This window comes from Oncorhynchus mykiss, chromosome 11 (assembly GCF_013265735.2).
Source record: "Oncorhynchus mykiss isolate Arlee chromosome 11, USDA_OmykA_1.1, whole genome shotgun sequence".
In the NCBI taxonomy this organism is placed as follows: domain Eukaryota; kingdom Metazoa; phylum Chordata; class Actinopteri; order Salmoniformes; family Salmonidae; genus Oncorhynchus; species Oncorhynchus mykiss.
In genome coordinates, this window is record NC_048575.1 from 46,016,311 (window position 1) to 46,032,221 (window position 15,911).

The window sequence follows — 15,911 nt, forward strand, 5'->3', positions numbered from 1 at the left end:
ATGTTTGAAGCCTGAAATGTGGCAAAAGGTCGCAAAGTTCAAGGGGGCCGAATACTTTCGCAAGGCACTGTATCTAAGGAAATGATAAACAAGACCTCTTCAAATACAGATAACCAATATATGGTAAGAAAATAAAAGCAACAAGTTATTATTTTTTTTTGCAACAGGACCAACCCCAATGTGACCAGGCCTCAAACTTCAGTTCCCTGAGTTAGTAACAAAGAGCATTCATAGCCTTCAGCAAATATTACATGACCATATCTAAAAGAACAACAGTCATTTAAGTTTTGTTAGAAAGCACAGACATACCTTTTCTATTGCGCAAGCATTAACATAGATTAAAGTACATTTAAATTTCTCGTTTGTGCAATCCACAGATGTAGCATCTTAATTTGATCACCCCGATGCAGGAAATGCAAACTTGTAGCTAGTGTATTCCATTTTTTAAAAAGGCTTCTAAAAGTTTGACATTTCCACTTAAACGTTTCAGACTTGATTTGCCCTAACAAAAAATGTATCAAATTAAGATCCTGCATCTGTATGAGCAAGGCAACAAAGGTCACCACCAATAAGAAGGGATGCATTGTATTCCATAAAATAATGATTTGTAATCATATTGTGAGGATTTCACGTGTGCGTGCGCGTGCATGTACGCGTCAGGTGGGGAAAGGGACATTCAATTGCTGCAACTACGGATTATGTGCAGTTTATCGTATGATATTTGCATGGTTGAGGCAAACATTGCAGTTGAAGGTCTAATTGCAACGCTGACAAACCTAAGCGTCGTATTTGTGTGGCTTCGATAGGTAACAATGTCTTTGCTTCTATAAATTGGGGCTGAACAATCTATAAGAAATCCTATTATTTCAACTACCAGATACTGTACCTGGTCTGTTTTAGCCCACATGAGCATACTCAACTAAATTAGTTTGATCTCAACCTTAGAAAACTCCAGTTTAAAATTGTACAGCCCGGTTTTGTTACAGTGTATTGAGGATTATAACTATATACAAAGTTGCATATACAAAAAAATGCAATAACCCTCTCCGGCCCTTTATAAACAAAGTGTACAGGTAGATGCATCATGCAGAAGCACAGAGACTGCATCCAGGATTGCTTTAACTGTGAAATCACAGAACATAGCCATGAGCACACAGTTCTGCCATTACGGCATTGGAGCGTGTTAAAACCGTGTATGGCTCAGGTTATTGGTAAGAATACAGTATGTAATCCATCACCGTAGACGTTCTCTGTCGAACCATCTCAGTCTCGATTCCAAGGGGAGTGACTCCAACAGTCCCAGACAGGGGTCTGCTGCTGTATGTCCACAGTATGGCTGCACGGCATCTCACCAGCACCAAACGTGTCCATATTCTAGTGTCCAACAGACCTCAGACGCACGGAGAGCCTGAGACGTGGAGATTCGCTCACTGCGACCCTTTGTCTATCAACCAAGACATGTCCCCTGTCCTGCAATGCAGAGGAAACAAAAACAACAAAAAACATCACTCAGAGTGCATATTATGCAGTTTAAACAAGAATGACCTGGATAATGTATTCTAGGCTCTGAACAACAGAAAACAAGAGTGTACGGCTGGAACTGAACTGCATGTATAGAATAAGCATGCCGAGGCAGATTTGTGTGTTCCAACAGTGTTTCACATGAGGGGATTGTTCGTGGAGGGATTGAGAAAGGCATGCGTCTTAGATTTCGTACTTGCGTTGTCGGGTTAACAGCCTTCATTTTGTGTGAGTGCACAATTAAAAAAATGAAAGATCAACATTAGAGAAAGTAAGACAGTGTTTACAGTAAAGCATTGCAGTACACATCTTCAAACGGACAGACACCCACTGGCAAATGTATGTAAACCCTCCTCTGCTTATTAACATAGGAGAATGTCTTTCACAGTTATCGCACATCATTTGGTAACATTTGTAGAGGAGCATAGACATGCACTTACTCAACATCTCGCTTTCTAATCGTCTTTCCGGACCCTAAGACCTCTGCCACACGGGATACAATGGGGTCATAGTTCATGCTGGCAACAGCAACCACTTCCTCACTCCTATAGGTGGGAGAGATACACCCGAACAACTTTTAGACAACAAACTAGGTTTAAGGGAGTTCATTCTATGGTAAGGATGAACTCTACTGGAATATATAAGAACTAAACATAACAACAACAAAAAACAGAGGATTTACTTTACAAAACAACCAGGACTGATGGCTGAAAGCATCTCAGTAGATAGCCACGATGGTGTTTGGACACATACCTGGTGTAAAAGGCCACAAACTTTAGTTCGTCCACGTCCCCTTGGATGACGACATCGTCAAAGCCCTCCCCGTAACCTTGGTGATAGAATATATACACTTTAGGTTTGTAAACAGGGTGCCACACCACCACCATACATATCACAAATGGCCTACTTCTGAATCCTAAAATGACTGAAAAGCCTCAGTGTCTGACATCACAGCTAGGTGGCAGTACTGGCGCTACAATCTCAGAGGCATTTGGAGGAAAGCATTGGTAGTAGTCTTACCAACTCACTATTTGCAGATCCCCCCCCCACCTATTCAGTCCCAATGTAACGCTTCCCAAACAATGAATACAGTACATGAACAACACCTGTATAACTATGTGAACAAAAAAGAAATGAAAGTTTCCAACGGTTCAGTGGGTTAGACTGAGCATGGTGCTGGCAACACCATGGTTGAGGTTTTGAAACATGCACAGGCCACATACACTAAGTAGATGTGTCACTGTCGCATTTGACAGTTCTGCCATGTGCTTTGGATAAAATCTGCTAAATGACTCTACCTGTATTAAATGATATTACTTGTGGAATGAGGCTCTGTTTACCTGCGTAGCGTAGGCTTTTCCCAAACATGGCTGACCAGAAATAGGGCACCGTTTTGATCTCAGTGGGTCTTCCCATCATGCCGAGCGCTGCCACTCTCCCTGTCAATCACAAACAAATAGAAAAAGGTCCCATAAAAACAATCCCCTGCAAATCCAGCCCCATACACGCAGCGGAGTGTTTGACCCTTTAGGGCAGGGCTGGGCAACTCCAGTCCTCCAGGGCCTGATTGGTGTCACACTTCTTCTCCATCCCTAGTGAACACAGCTGATTAGAATGTCATTTGATTAAACTGAAGATCATGATTAGATGATTATTGGAGTCAAGTGTGTTAGCTGGGGCAAAACTGTGACACCAATCAGGCCCTCGAGGACTGGAGTTGCCCACCCCTGCTTTAGGGGGAAATGTGAAAATTCTACCCCAAAATGATATTTTGGTATTTGTTTCATTATGATGCATTGTTTCCTTTAACACTTTATTAACACAACAATGAACACTTACCGTGCACATGGGCCATTTGCCAGTGTGGGATGTTCACCTTCTTATTGCTCCGCCCCGGAAAAGGAAACGTCACAATGTCTCCTCCGGCATAGACACCATCAATGTTAGTCTGCATTGTCTGAGGGTTAGAGGGTTATCCAGAAGAATACAGGAGCCAATGTGGAAATCAGGAGTATCTCGTACTAGACAAGCCACCTGACAAATTAGGCAACTGATGAAAAACTCACGGCTCTAGCGCTACAAATGACCCAGCAACACTTGTGCATCATTGCAATAGAGTGGCACTGAAGTGAATTGTTTGACTGAAATGAGTGCATTCAAAGTATTTGTGCGTCACTGGAATTGTTGTGCGTCATCATTGTCGTTTCTACCTTGTTGACGGGGACGAAACCCTTGGAGTCCATGTGAACTCCGCTCTGTTTCAGGAATCCAGTGGCTGGGCCTGACCCTGCAGGTTGAAGAGACATCGACCGCCATGAATTCACCACCGGGAATCAGAGTAACATTAGTGGTTGAGTTTGTTGAAGTCTACATTTACACTCCTGCACGGCCACTGAAATGAGCGAGTGTGCTAAAGTTGAGGCTATCGCGGAACGAGCGTATGTGTCTCTGAGCTGGCCACCTCACCTGTGCCAATAATACACACGTCCGCCCTTAGTACTTTCCCACTCTTCAGAACCACCTCTTTCAACTGTGGAACATAAAACAACAAAAAAACATTGACAAAAACAGTGAGGCAACACACACATAATATTACCACTAGATTACCCGCAGTTCTGCTACTTTACTGCTTGAGTACAAAGTATCTTTGTTTTGTTGCAAAACCAGTATTGGCACACGCTTCTTTTACTGAGTCACACTTCAAATGGAGGTTGTAACTGGTTGTTATCTGGGTTGCCTATCCTTTGCTTGTTGGCACTCTGTGGTCTACTCGGGTCAAATCACACCCATTCATCAGCGTTTAATGGCTGGATACCCATTCTCCTCTTCTCCCCAAGTGTATACTTGCACACTTCCTCTCATAGATTTGTGTGTCATTCGCAAAGAGGGAGTTTCCACCATAGTGAAATCCATGGGAGAGAATCTAGGCGAAGCCTGAGAATGGTCTTGACTGGCCAGCAGTGCGAAGGAAGGAGAGAGCCAACTGTGCATAATGTCATGCTGTTTCTCTCACTTTCGGAATACCTGTCCATGATGGCCAACCATCTCCGACACTTCATTCAACATGTAGAACTTCACCCTGTTCGTCTCAAACAGCTGAAAAGACAGACAGAGCCAGAGAGAGCACTGGGTTAAGGTTCATAAGATCAAAGCTACTTCTCAAAGAGTTAAGCTTAACTGGCGGTGAGGCGGCAACCCTCCCTATAAATAGCCTCTTCATAACGGATTATTAACACTATGTATTATGGTACAAGGCATGACTGTTTCCACAGTCTCCCTCTGCTGTGTCTTATCAGCAGGGAACATGCAGTGTTACATCAAAAACATGGTATACGGAGGCCCTACACACACATGGCCGTGCATGCATGCACACACCAGGGATACACCCGGTATACCCTCCCCTGAAGAAAAACAGGATTAAAATGGACAATATATACCTGATTGTCTAAATAAGTGCATGAGCACCGATAAGAATATACTGTACTAGACATATTCCCTTTTGGTGCCTGGTGCATTGAGCCCAAGGAACATGATTCACATGTATAGTATATGTTTCTATGTGTAGAAATGCTGATGAGGGTGTTCTAGAGGTATCAGGGCCATTTTCCCAGGGGCGGGTCCCTACCTTCATTATGGCTTTCCCTACTTTCTCCCCCAGAGCTTTCCGGAAAGGGACTGCTTCTATCCCAATGATGGAGACAGAGTGGGCCTTGTCAGTGAGAGCGGCAGCCACCTCCATACCTAACGCAGAACACTGATGATTACTCATTCACACATAGAAGTGCTACAGTGCTACTATAAATACAAAAGATTCCACAAGCTACAACTTTTAAGGCTTAACGTAGCCTTCATGAACCCTTTATAAATATTTGACATATGTGAATTTACATCTACTGCATGGCTGTCATCTCTCTCACCAACAAATGATGTTCCCACAATCACAGCATTCTTGTTGTTGGCCAACCTGGCTACGTTATTAGCATCTTCAGGGGTCCTGAGGTGAAACACATTCCTAACGTCCTGGCCTTTATAGTTCAATGGCTTGGGTCTGACAAAAGACACAGAACAGTGGTATACCAGTGTCAATAGAACAATGACTCATGTCAAAACTGGTTATATCAATCACAACAGAATTTAATTCCATTTTATTGCATTCAACCAAAGACTATTTCCGGTCACTCCTCACTTGCTTCCTGTGGCAATGAAAAGCCTCCTGTATTCCATCCTAGAGCCGTCTTGAAAAGTCACAGCCTTCACCTTGACGTCCACTGCCACAGCCTATGGCATCCAAACATCACAGTTAGAAAGAGAACATGGGTGTCACCAAGGGGATGTGTTCATTAGGGACACCAAACTAAAAGTTTTGCAATGGAAAGCTCAAATCTTCTCATTGGAAGATATTCAGGTAGCCACTCCATTTCAAAACTCCCTACTTTACATGGATTCAAATGTAACCTATATAATCCGTGTTTCAGGTCTCACCTCCTTCTCCGTGAGAAGCTCGATGTCATGGGCTTGGAGGAAGTCTATGGAGCGCAGCCGGAGCTGCTCTGCTGTGCTCTCTAAGGACTGAGGGGGAGACAGTTAGTTACAGTACACCACAGACTGGATTTTATGGGGTGACGTTTGTTAAGTTGAAATGTTATAGGTGAAGTTCATTGAAGAAATAGCACTTTTATGATGCTAACGCAACGTTAAATTGGTTGGTTTCGCTTTCAACATTATCCCAATTTAAATCGCAACGTCAGCAAACCGTTTTCCCATAGATATCACGGCCAAATGTCAACATTGGCCAGGACCAATATTATCCCAAGATTACAGGCTAAAGATGGGTTCAGGATGGGTTAATACTAGCAATAACAAAATGGTAAGTATTTTGGAGCATGACATCTCTGGGAAGAATATATAATCTGCTGTGAAACACAGTAGGGCATAACTGGTAGACCGTCGATCAGCAATTTCAACCATGCTTGTATCCAGAAGAACCCTCATGGACACTAAGTCTTTATGGGGATAGTCCTTGTGTAGTCTCTGTGGTGTGCTCTGGATCTCTGTACAAACCTTACTCAGTTTAGGCCTGTCATAGGGTGGGTATTTGTCCATGGTGCACATGACAATGCGATCGGTGAAGCCCTCCTGTCTCAACGTCTCAGCGCACACCAGCCCTGCTGGACCTGGAGGCACAAGACACTGGTTTAACGTCTATGTAGGATCTTAGATCCTTGCTATCCGAACTGAACCCATGCTCCGTTTACCAGAACTATTTGAGAGAGAAAAATAATAGTGAATCGGAGCGTGGATTCAGTTTAAATACCAGACACAATCTTAGAGCGGTGTAAACAAACAAAACTTGGCCAAAGAGCATAAAATATGTTTTAAAAAGTTTTCAAAAAGAGCACCATGAATAGGGTTGCAAAGGGAGGGTATATTACTGGAAACTTTCTACGCTTACCAGTAAACTACCAGAATTTTGGTATCTTTCAAGGGTTTCATGTAATCTACCACAAGACATCTAGTGGCCCTTTTGGGTACTTCAGATTATCACAAGTCTATGTAATTATCTCTGTCCCTCTGTGTGGCCTTATCACATGTAAAAAAAAAAAAAACACAGTGCACAAAACATTAGGAACATCTTCCTAATATTGAGTTGCACCCTCTTTTGCCCTCAGAACAGCCTCAATTCGTCCTCTAGGAGGTGTCGAAAGCTTTCCACAGGGATGCTGGCCCATGTTGACTCCAATGATTCGCACAATTGTGCCAAATTGGCTGGATGTCCTTTAGGTGGTGGGCCATTCTTGATACACATGGGAAACTGTTGTGTGGAAAAACCCAGCTGTGTTGCAATTCTTGACACACTCAAACCTGGCTGGCACCTACTACCAAACCTCGTTGAAAGGCACTTCAATATTTTGTCTTGCCCATTCACCCTCTGAATGGCACACATACACAATCCATGTCTCAAGTCATAAAAAAATCCTTCTTTAATAACCCATCTCCTCCCCTTCATCGACACTGATTGAAGTGGATCATCAATAAGGGATCATAGCTTTCACCTGGATTCACCTGGTCAGTCATGGAAAGATGTCTTAATGTTTTGTACACTCAGAGTATATTAAATAATTTAACAAGAGGATTTTAAAATAAAAAACAGAATGACAAAGCTGTAAAATATTATCCCACATATAAACCATTAACTTAGTGAATACTAATGGTGTTTAATATGAGGGTTTCAGCATTAAATATAATTTATATATTGTTTTATAAACTTGTATTTATTTTACTATGTCAATACGTATTTGTTGTCACTGTTTTGGCGTCAACCTGGTGGCAGTTGTAAAAAAAGTCGATAGTTGGAAGAGTTGCAGAGTTAATTGAAAATAATGCCATTGTTGATGCTTTTTTCATTAATTAGGCTATCTACTAGAAACACATGGACAATATTGACACGGATATAATAAATGAATACTGTATATGAATACATTTTTGGAAAGTTATTCGTATAAATGATCAAAGTTACAATAAATTGCCATAGATTTTCTGTTAATTACCAAAAATGTTGGTAAATTACCAGTAGCTTTGCAACACTAACCATCACCTAAAAACCTGGCTGTTGCGGTAATGTTTGGGAGCTGCCATCTATCCTTTTTTGGAATACTCAGGACCTATAATGAACCAAACACAGATGGTTCCAGTCCTAGTCGACAGTTTGAACAGATGTCTATTCACCAGCTGTGTGTGAGTGCAAGGAGATGCTCAATGGCCAACTCACCTGATCCAACGATGAGGATGTGGCTGAAGCCAGTGCTGGAGTTAATGACTGCTGAACATCGGGCCATGGCCTTTGACCTCTTCTGTGACTGAAGATCCTGGAAGATAAAAATGTTTGCCAGGTCAACAAAGGGGAATCAGTTGTTTGAGAACAATGATCTGTTCTAGATTGTCCCAGAATATCTTTACCTGTTTATTAGCGCGAATTATCACCTTGTCCTTTTCAACTCGGACCTGAAGCAAACAGACATGAGCGATGTGTACACGGTTTTTGACGATGCTTAGAGACAGTATGTGAAGGCAGGGAATGTGAATGGCACGGCGAACCGAACGAGGAAGGTCACCTGGAAGGTGGGCAGGCTGTCCAGCCCAGGAAAGTCCTCAATGTCTCCTGTAGCGATGCTGAAACAAGCTCCGTGCCAGGGGCAACGCACGTGCCCTTTGGACAAGACACCTGCAACACACAAAGATATGTATTCCACTGTATCATACACCAATCCACCTCAGAGCTTGTTTATAACAGAAGACAGCAAAAAGATACCATACCAATATTACATCAAACAAGCAAACAATGCAGAACCGGACTCACCTTTGACCAGCGGTGCCCCATAATGTGGACACTTGTGCCCAATGGCAGAAAACTCTCCATGTTCTTTGATGAGCAGCGCTCTGCCACTTCCCAAATCAACCTCTCGCATCCTAGGCAGGGATAAGAGCGCACACACACACACACACACACACACAGGAAGAGAGAAAATATCTGAGTGAAAAAAAGGACTGGTTGCAGCCATAACAATTCCAGGTGATTGACCGGATATGTTGTCTTTTGTGTGGCCTTACTGTCCATTTTCCATGTCCTTGACATGACACACTGAGGCCTCCACGTAGTCGCGGGGTTTGTAGAGCCGAAGGGGTGCGGCAGCGGCGTCCTCGTCGGAGCAGTGTCCCAGCGCTCCGTTTGGCCTGCAGTCAGAGAAGGGGCTTGCCTTTCCATTGGGTGACATCACATCTGCTTCCTTGTCTTTCTCCAAGAGGGTAAGCTCCACTTTCACCTCAACTGCAGGACAGACCATTAGAAATATGAAACACTTTTCAGGCTGATCTTCGCCCAGTCACTTGTTTTTAATCTTATCATACGGTACAGTTCATCATTTTCACCCACATCCTCCTCCTCAACTTTTAAGCCACCAGCCACCCCTGATATTCTTATTCATTTTCCCTTTGATTACCATACCCAGCAGACTCCCAATGGAGAAGGGTTTCTGTATCGAATGAAACCGACTTGATCATGAAAATGATTTTGCTGTGTGACAACCTGCTGTGTGACAAAAGGTCCAGCACAGTCATTCTGAATTCCCTGTAAAAATACCCTTTTGAGTGACTAAAATACACTACATACAAAAGTATGTGGACACCTGCTCGTCGAACAGCTCATTGCAAAATCATGAGCATTATAATGGAGTTGGACACCCCCCTGCTATAACAGCCTCCACTCTTCTGGGAAGGCTTTCCATTAGATGTTGGAACATTGCTGCGGGGACTTGCTTCCATTCGGCCACAAAAGCATTAGTGAGGTCGGGCACCGATGTTGGGTGATTAGGCCTGGATCACAGTCGGCGTTCCAATTCATCCCAAAAGTGTTCGATAGGGTTGAGGTCAGGGCTCTGTGCAGGCCAGTCATGTTGGAAGCACACTAATCGACAAAACATTTCTGTATGAACCTCGCTTTGTGCACAGGGGCAATGTCATGCTGAAACAGGAAAGGGGCCTTCCCCAAACTGTTGCCACAAAGTTGATAGCACAGAATCATCTAGCATTTAATTGTATGCTGTAGTGTTAAGATTTCCCTTCACTGGAACTAAGGGGCCTAGCCATAACCGAGAAAAACAGCCCAGGTAGCTTCTCCTGGCATCTGCCAAACGGTGAAGCGGGATTCATCGCTCCAGAGTCCAATGGTGGCGAGCTTTACACCACTCCAGCCGATGCTTGGCATTGCACATGGTGATCTTAGGCTTGTGTGCAGCTGCTCGGCCATGGAAACACATTTCATGAAGCTCCCGACAAACAGTTCTTGTGCTGACGTTGCTTCCAGAGGACAGCCGATTTCTACTCACTAAGCGCTTCAGCACTCGGTAGTATGCTTGATTTTATACACCTGTCAGCAATGGGTGTGGCTGAAATAGCCAAATCCACTAATTTGAAGGGGTGTCCACATCCTGTTTGCCATGTAGTGAATCACCCATAATATTTTGGGGGAATAGAAATGCTCAAAATTTGAGAAAAATGTATCTCTCTCTCATAGTTAATTACCAGGAATTAACTTTTTTAATTATTTACTACCAGAAAAGACAGGCTGAGTGGGAGAAGAGCTTATATTTATGAGCTCGCTTGACTGACAGCTCCATGTCAAGCAACTTGGAAGCAGAGACCAGTGGTGCAGTAAAATCATCTCAAGCAAATTTGGTGATGCACAAAGCAACTCAAACAACATTTAAATTGCATCGATGATGTCAATTTGTTATATACATCTCCAGTTTGGCATGTCTGTTATGGTCGGTTCACAGCAGCACTGACGGCTGAGTTGACATAACAACTGTGTCAGAGTTTTGACTGACCCCCCCTTTTTGTTCCATGCTGGCTGAAGACCTAGCTAGCCAACACCAGACACCGATGAAAAAGGAAACATAAGTATCTTTGCCATAGACAAATAGTGTAAACTTTTCATTATATTTGCAGATAAACCACACCTCTCTGCAAACACACCTTCTCTGACATTGGTTAAAAGGCTGTACTCATTTAAATTAGGTAAGAGAACATCATGTTACCATTGGTGTATTTAAATAAAAAAAAGAGTTAGAGTGATGTCACTATCCCCTTAATAATCCCGCCTCCTGAATCCAAGTGTTGGACATGGGGGAGGGGACCAGTAACTTTATGATCACACTTTATCAAACGTAGAGGCAACAGTCACTGTTCATACTTTGGTCATCATACTTTGATCTGGTTTCATCCAAATATCATCCAATTTCATGAAAAACTTGATTTTGACAGTTCAGATACAGTATATATTTAGGATCACTACACTATGCATTAGATATGTTCCTGAATAACATACAAGCCTAAGTGGATGTGTGGGTTTATTTGTTGTGAGGTGCCCAAGAGAAATTTGATGACAGTTGCCTCTGGGGTTTGTTTTTCTTCATTCGAAGAAATGGTTTTGTAACCCGTTTTCACTGCAGCTAGCTTTATCTCTTCGGCTGGAGAAATGTGCTGACCATCCGGTTCTTACATGGTAATCTGGCAGGAATGTTCACCTGCTGAGCGAGTCTTAATTAAAATCACTGGAAAATCATGAGAGTGACTGCAATCGCAGGAGAGGAAAGGGGAGAGGCTCCATCCCCAGACTAATATGGGATCTTTATTTTTGCGAGAGATATTATAGAATCTTACATAAGAGGAATTCACAATTTGTACATTAGAGATTTGCTATAGAGATATATATATTTTTGATGATCTTTCTTTTGATTTTAAATAGCACAAAATCACATCCACAGATCAGGACCATTCTGAATCCATAAGTTGATCCTCAACCATATTGCTCCATGCTGAAGTCAGAATCTCTCCTAAAACATCAGATGCATCTTTAAATGTCCAGTAATTGCCACATGTATTTGATAAGAGATATACAGTATACAAATACAATGAAGAGTAACACCATAATTTAACATGAAACAACAAACTCAATCATTATTTCATTAAATCAATCTAATGTAAGCCGGCACAACCCATTCATGTGCATTAGCAATTTTTTTTTTTATATTTTAAAATCATCATTAAAATCATATAGAACGTGTATATTATGGTCCTCTACTCATCTTCTCCTGGACAGGGGTTTATTTGTCAATGATTAGCAAACGATGTCAGATGACTCCGTCCTAAAAACCTGTTACCTTTAACTGAGTCTTTGGCGATCTGCCCATGATGTGTAGCTGTGTAACCAAGCCATTGCTTTCATACTGTAAATAACATGCATGAAGTGTCATTTTTACCATCATACACATTGCTAAAAAAAAAATATGGGTGCTTTGCAGTTCTATATATGACCTTTTCTTCTAGCAATGCAAACTGCTTTGTTTTTGGATTCTACCTGCTTAGTTAAGGGACCTTTCTCTCCACTGAGATTCTCCAATGCATCAACGAGGAAAACTGAGCAAATTGTACACCTCAGGACAAACATACCCTTGCTTGTCATTGAAGGAAGAGATACTCCGACATAGAATGCAGTCTAATCTGCATTCTCATTGAAGGAAGAGATACTCCTACATAGAATGTAGTATAATCTGCATTCTCATTGAAGGAAGAGATACTCCTACATAGAATGTAGTATAATCTGCATTCTCATTGAAGGAAGAGATACTCCTACATAGAATGTAGTATAATCTGCATTCTCATTGAAGGAAGAGATACTCCTACATAGAATGTAGTATAATCTGCATTCTCATTGAAGGAAGAGATACTCCTACATAGAATGCAGTACCATCTCCCCTATCCCTCTCCCCTATCCCCCTTTCCCACACACTTCTACTATTCTTTTCATTCAGAAGCATCATGTGCCGCATCTTTTTGAGTGGGCATTGATGGACTTTCCAGTCTTAGAAACAATTCCGCGTTTACAATATGTTGCTGAAATATTTTATTGGACCAAATTGAGGGGCAACGTGCATGACATCTCAGCTCCCACTAACACATCTGCTTTTCACTGATTCTGCAGAAACTCTGTGTTCTGGAATATTTTGACTAAGTCCACGTTTTGTTCTGGAATTTGCAGCATCATGACAATACACTTAGAGAATCACCATCATCTTCAATGTTCCTCTTCACGATTGAACGTTTAACTCTAAATACAATGTAACAATAAATACAGGAGTCATTACAATACATGCTAATCTGTATTTACAGGAATAACTACAGAGTAAGGGCACTAAATGTAAAGTTTTACCCTGATGGTGTGATACTGTGTTTTACAGATTGAAAACATGTATTTATCTCACATTGTGTAAAATCAGTTTTTGTCTGGTTCAGTGTCTGATTTTGTTGACTATACTGGTGCTCATCACTGTTGTGTCCAAGGTTCCATTCAGGGGCCCATTTGTTTCCTACAGACTCGGACTAATTAGACTTTCACTGTGAGGGGCATCTATTCCAACACACCACCCTCAAAACAATCTCCCTATAGTACTGGAGACAAGTTCCCTATCCCCTACACATTATACTGTATATTGCGGTGGTTGTTTTTGTGAAAATTATGCTTAAAAAAACAACACAAAAACGAATTAAAAATCGCTCTCCCTATGCACCGTTGAAAGTCAAAGATTTAAGAACAACTAGAGATTTAAAAAAAATTATAATAAAGTAATGCGTTTGATTTTCAACACTTACTGCCCCCTCCAACAAGCTGACTGCATTTAAACAGTGATGTGTTTGCTTTGAAACAGCCATACATCCGCAATCCTACATTTTCAGTTTCACTGCTACAGTAATGCAGCCAAATCAGACCCGGTGACTGAGATAGCGTAGCTACCCTTCATAAGTGTCTTAAATGACATCAAATGTGGGATGTCGGACAAATTTCAATGCTAAGAAATCCGAGGTCGTTCTTTTCGCCTGTCACCTTGCTCGAACCCATACTGTAAATAACCTTGCTCATTTGTCCACCAATGTAAAGCCTAGGGCCAGAAACGTTGACGTCTTCTTTGACCCTGACCTGAAGCTCGAGTTGCATGCAGCTCGGCGTTTAACAGGCACCAGGAAATGTAACCATGGCACATCTATTTTGGATTCTCTACATTCTCTATGTTGAGAATAGATTTTAAAATTGTATTAAAATCACATTTAAGGCTTTATTAGCTCCTTCCTATAACTCTGATCTTTGACCTCCCTACGAGCCAGGACACAGCCTGAGATCCTCTTGGCAGGGCATTGTGGACCATTCTAAAGTCTAGGTTGAAAACGAAAGGAGACCAGGAATTTGCCATGAGGGGCCCTAGACTTTGGAATGGTCTGCCAGAGGACATCAGGCTTGCAGATTCAGCATCTCTTTTGAAATCCCTACTGAAGACACACTTCTATAAAGATGCATTTGAAATCCTACATTAAAAGTATGATTTTAACTAGCTATCTTTTTTCATTCTCCTTCCTCCGGTCTTTGTTTGTACTTTTCATTTTATGACGTGAAGCACTTAATTATACAAATAAAGTTCTTATTATTACATTGTGCCGTACATTTGAAACTCATATTTGACTATGCAACCCTTTTGAAGGCATTGCAATTGAGAGCATAAGAATTCATCCTCCACAAAATGCCATGCTACAAAAGGCAGTCGGGAGGGGAGTTTGTATGACCTATATATATATATATAGCTGGAGAATAAGTGGCAATTATTCCAGGATTTTAAAGGAGGGAAGGAAAACGGGATGGGGAAGGTGGGCACCTGGTTTGCTTTTGGAGAGGCATCCTCCCATGATGGGCCCAGGGTAGAGCCAGGAGGTCTGGCTGGAGGAAGCCCAGGGGAGGTGAGGGGGAGACAGGGTCAGATCCTGGGGTTGGGTTGCTGGGTTGGGAGGTAACGATGACAACGTTGAAATGGGGGTATCAGCACGTGCAGGTGTAGGTCCAGGCCAGCCATCGTAGACCTCAGCTCCTCCACATCACCACCTGGGTAGAGGGAGAGTGATAAACAACAGAGTGTCTGAAAAGCCCAGTGGAGGCTGGTGGAGGGAGAAAAATGTGTTGATTACATTGAGCCCGTCCACACATTTATCCCTCCACCAGCTACGCTGGAAAAGCCCGAACATCAGACAGCACCACTAGACAGCTCTATAAAAGCTTTTCACATGACTACTCATCATTCTATTTCAAATACTTGTTTCGATGTCTCACTATGGAAATGCGCCTAGGCGTGTCCATAAGCTCAAAGTATCCAATCACATAGCGTCTGTTGGAGACAGACAGGTCGAGTGGCGAATGAGGTGAGCCCCTCTCGAGTTTGAAGTTTTAATGTCACATGCACAAGTACAGTGAAATGCCTTTCTTGCATTAACCCCAACAATGCAGTAATCAATAACAATGTAATACTAAAAATAACAAGGTAGAACAAAAACACATGAGAGAAGAATAAGAACACGATAATGTAAGTAAACGTACTATGTACAGGGTCAGTTCCAGCACCATATTTACAATGTGCAGGGATACTGGATCAATGTAAACAGAGTAGCAGCAGTGTACTGTATATGATGATTGTATGTGAGTGGGTGTGTAGAGTCAGTATAAATGTATGTGGATATTATGTGTGTGTGTGAGCAAATGATGGAGTGAGTATGTGTGTTGGATTGTCAGTGTGCGTAAGTGTGTAGAGCCCTGTGAGTGTTCATAGAGACAGATAGTCCGTGTAGCCAAACTGGTCATTCTGGCCTCTTTGCTACAGCGCACCTTAGCAAGGGTAGCTGCTAGCTAGCTAACGCAGCACTAGACTCGCGGCTGTAGCGTTCCCACTGTGCACATCCTAGCTAGCTTTAGCAAGGCTTCTATGAAGTATCTTACGCCTAACTAAAGCCCAGAACTT

The 15,911-nt window shown here is 42.3% G+C and overlaps 1 protein-coding gene and 1 pseudogene across 1 annotated transcript; both read right to left on the reverse strand.

Moving 5' to 3' along the window:
- LOC110535749 (apoptosis inducing factor mitochondria associated 3) lies at window positions 1-14,907 on the reverse strand. The gene is made up of 19 exons (XM_021620976.2): window positions 14,781-14,907; window positions 9,130-9,346; window positions 8,879-8,988; window positions 8,634-8,743; window positions 8,479-8,523; window positions 8,291-8,387; window positions 6,583-6,695; window positions 6,004-6,090; window positions 5,708-5,799; window positions 5,439-5,569; window positions 5,147-5,262; window positions 4,546-4,617; window positions 3,988-4,051; window positions 3,732-3,808; window positions 3,361-3,478; window positions 2,862-2,960; window positions 2,275-2,350; window positions 1,962-2,066; window positions 1-1,470 (listed from the first exon to the last, which is right to left on the reverse strand). The coding sequence occupies exons 1-19, from the start codon at window positions 14,809-14,811 to the stop codon at window positions 1,428-1,430; spliced, it is 1,803 nt and encodes a 600-aa protein (XP_021476651.2). The 5' UTR covers window positions 14,812-14,907; the 3' UTR covers window positions 1-1,427.
- Window positions 14,879-15,911, reverse strand: part of LOC110535750 — a 36,656-nt pseudogene continuing 35,623 nt past the window's right edge.

Coding starts and splice junctions, on each gene's coding strand:
- LOC110535749 (XM_021620976.2), bottom strand. CDS start 14,811: ATGGGAGGATGCCTCTCCAAAAGCAAACCAG. Junction 9,347..14,780: donor CCTCTCCAAAAGCAAACCAG/GTGCCCACCTTC, acceptor TCTGTCCTGCAG/TTGAGGTGAAAGTGGAGCTT. Junction 4,052..4,545: donor TGGTTGGCCATCATGGACAG/GTATTCCGAAAG, acceptor TATGTTCCACAG/TTGAAAGAGGTGGTTCTGAA.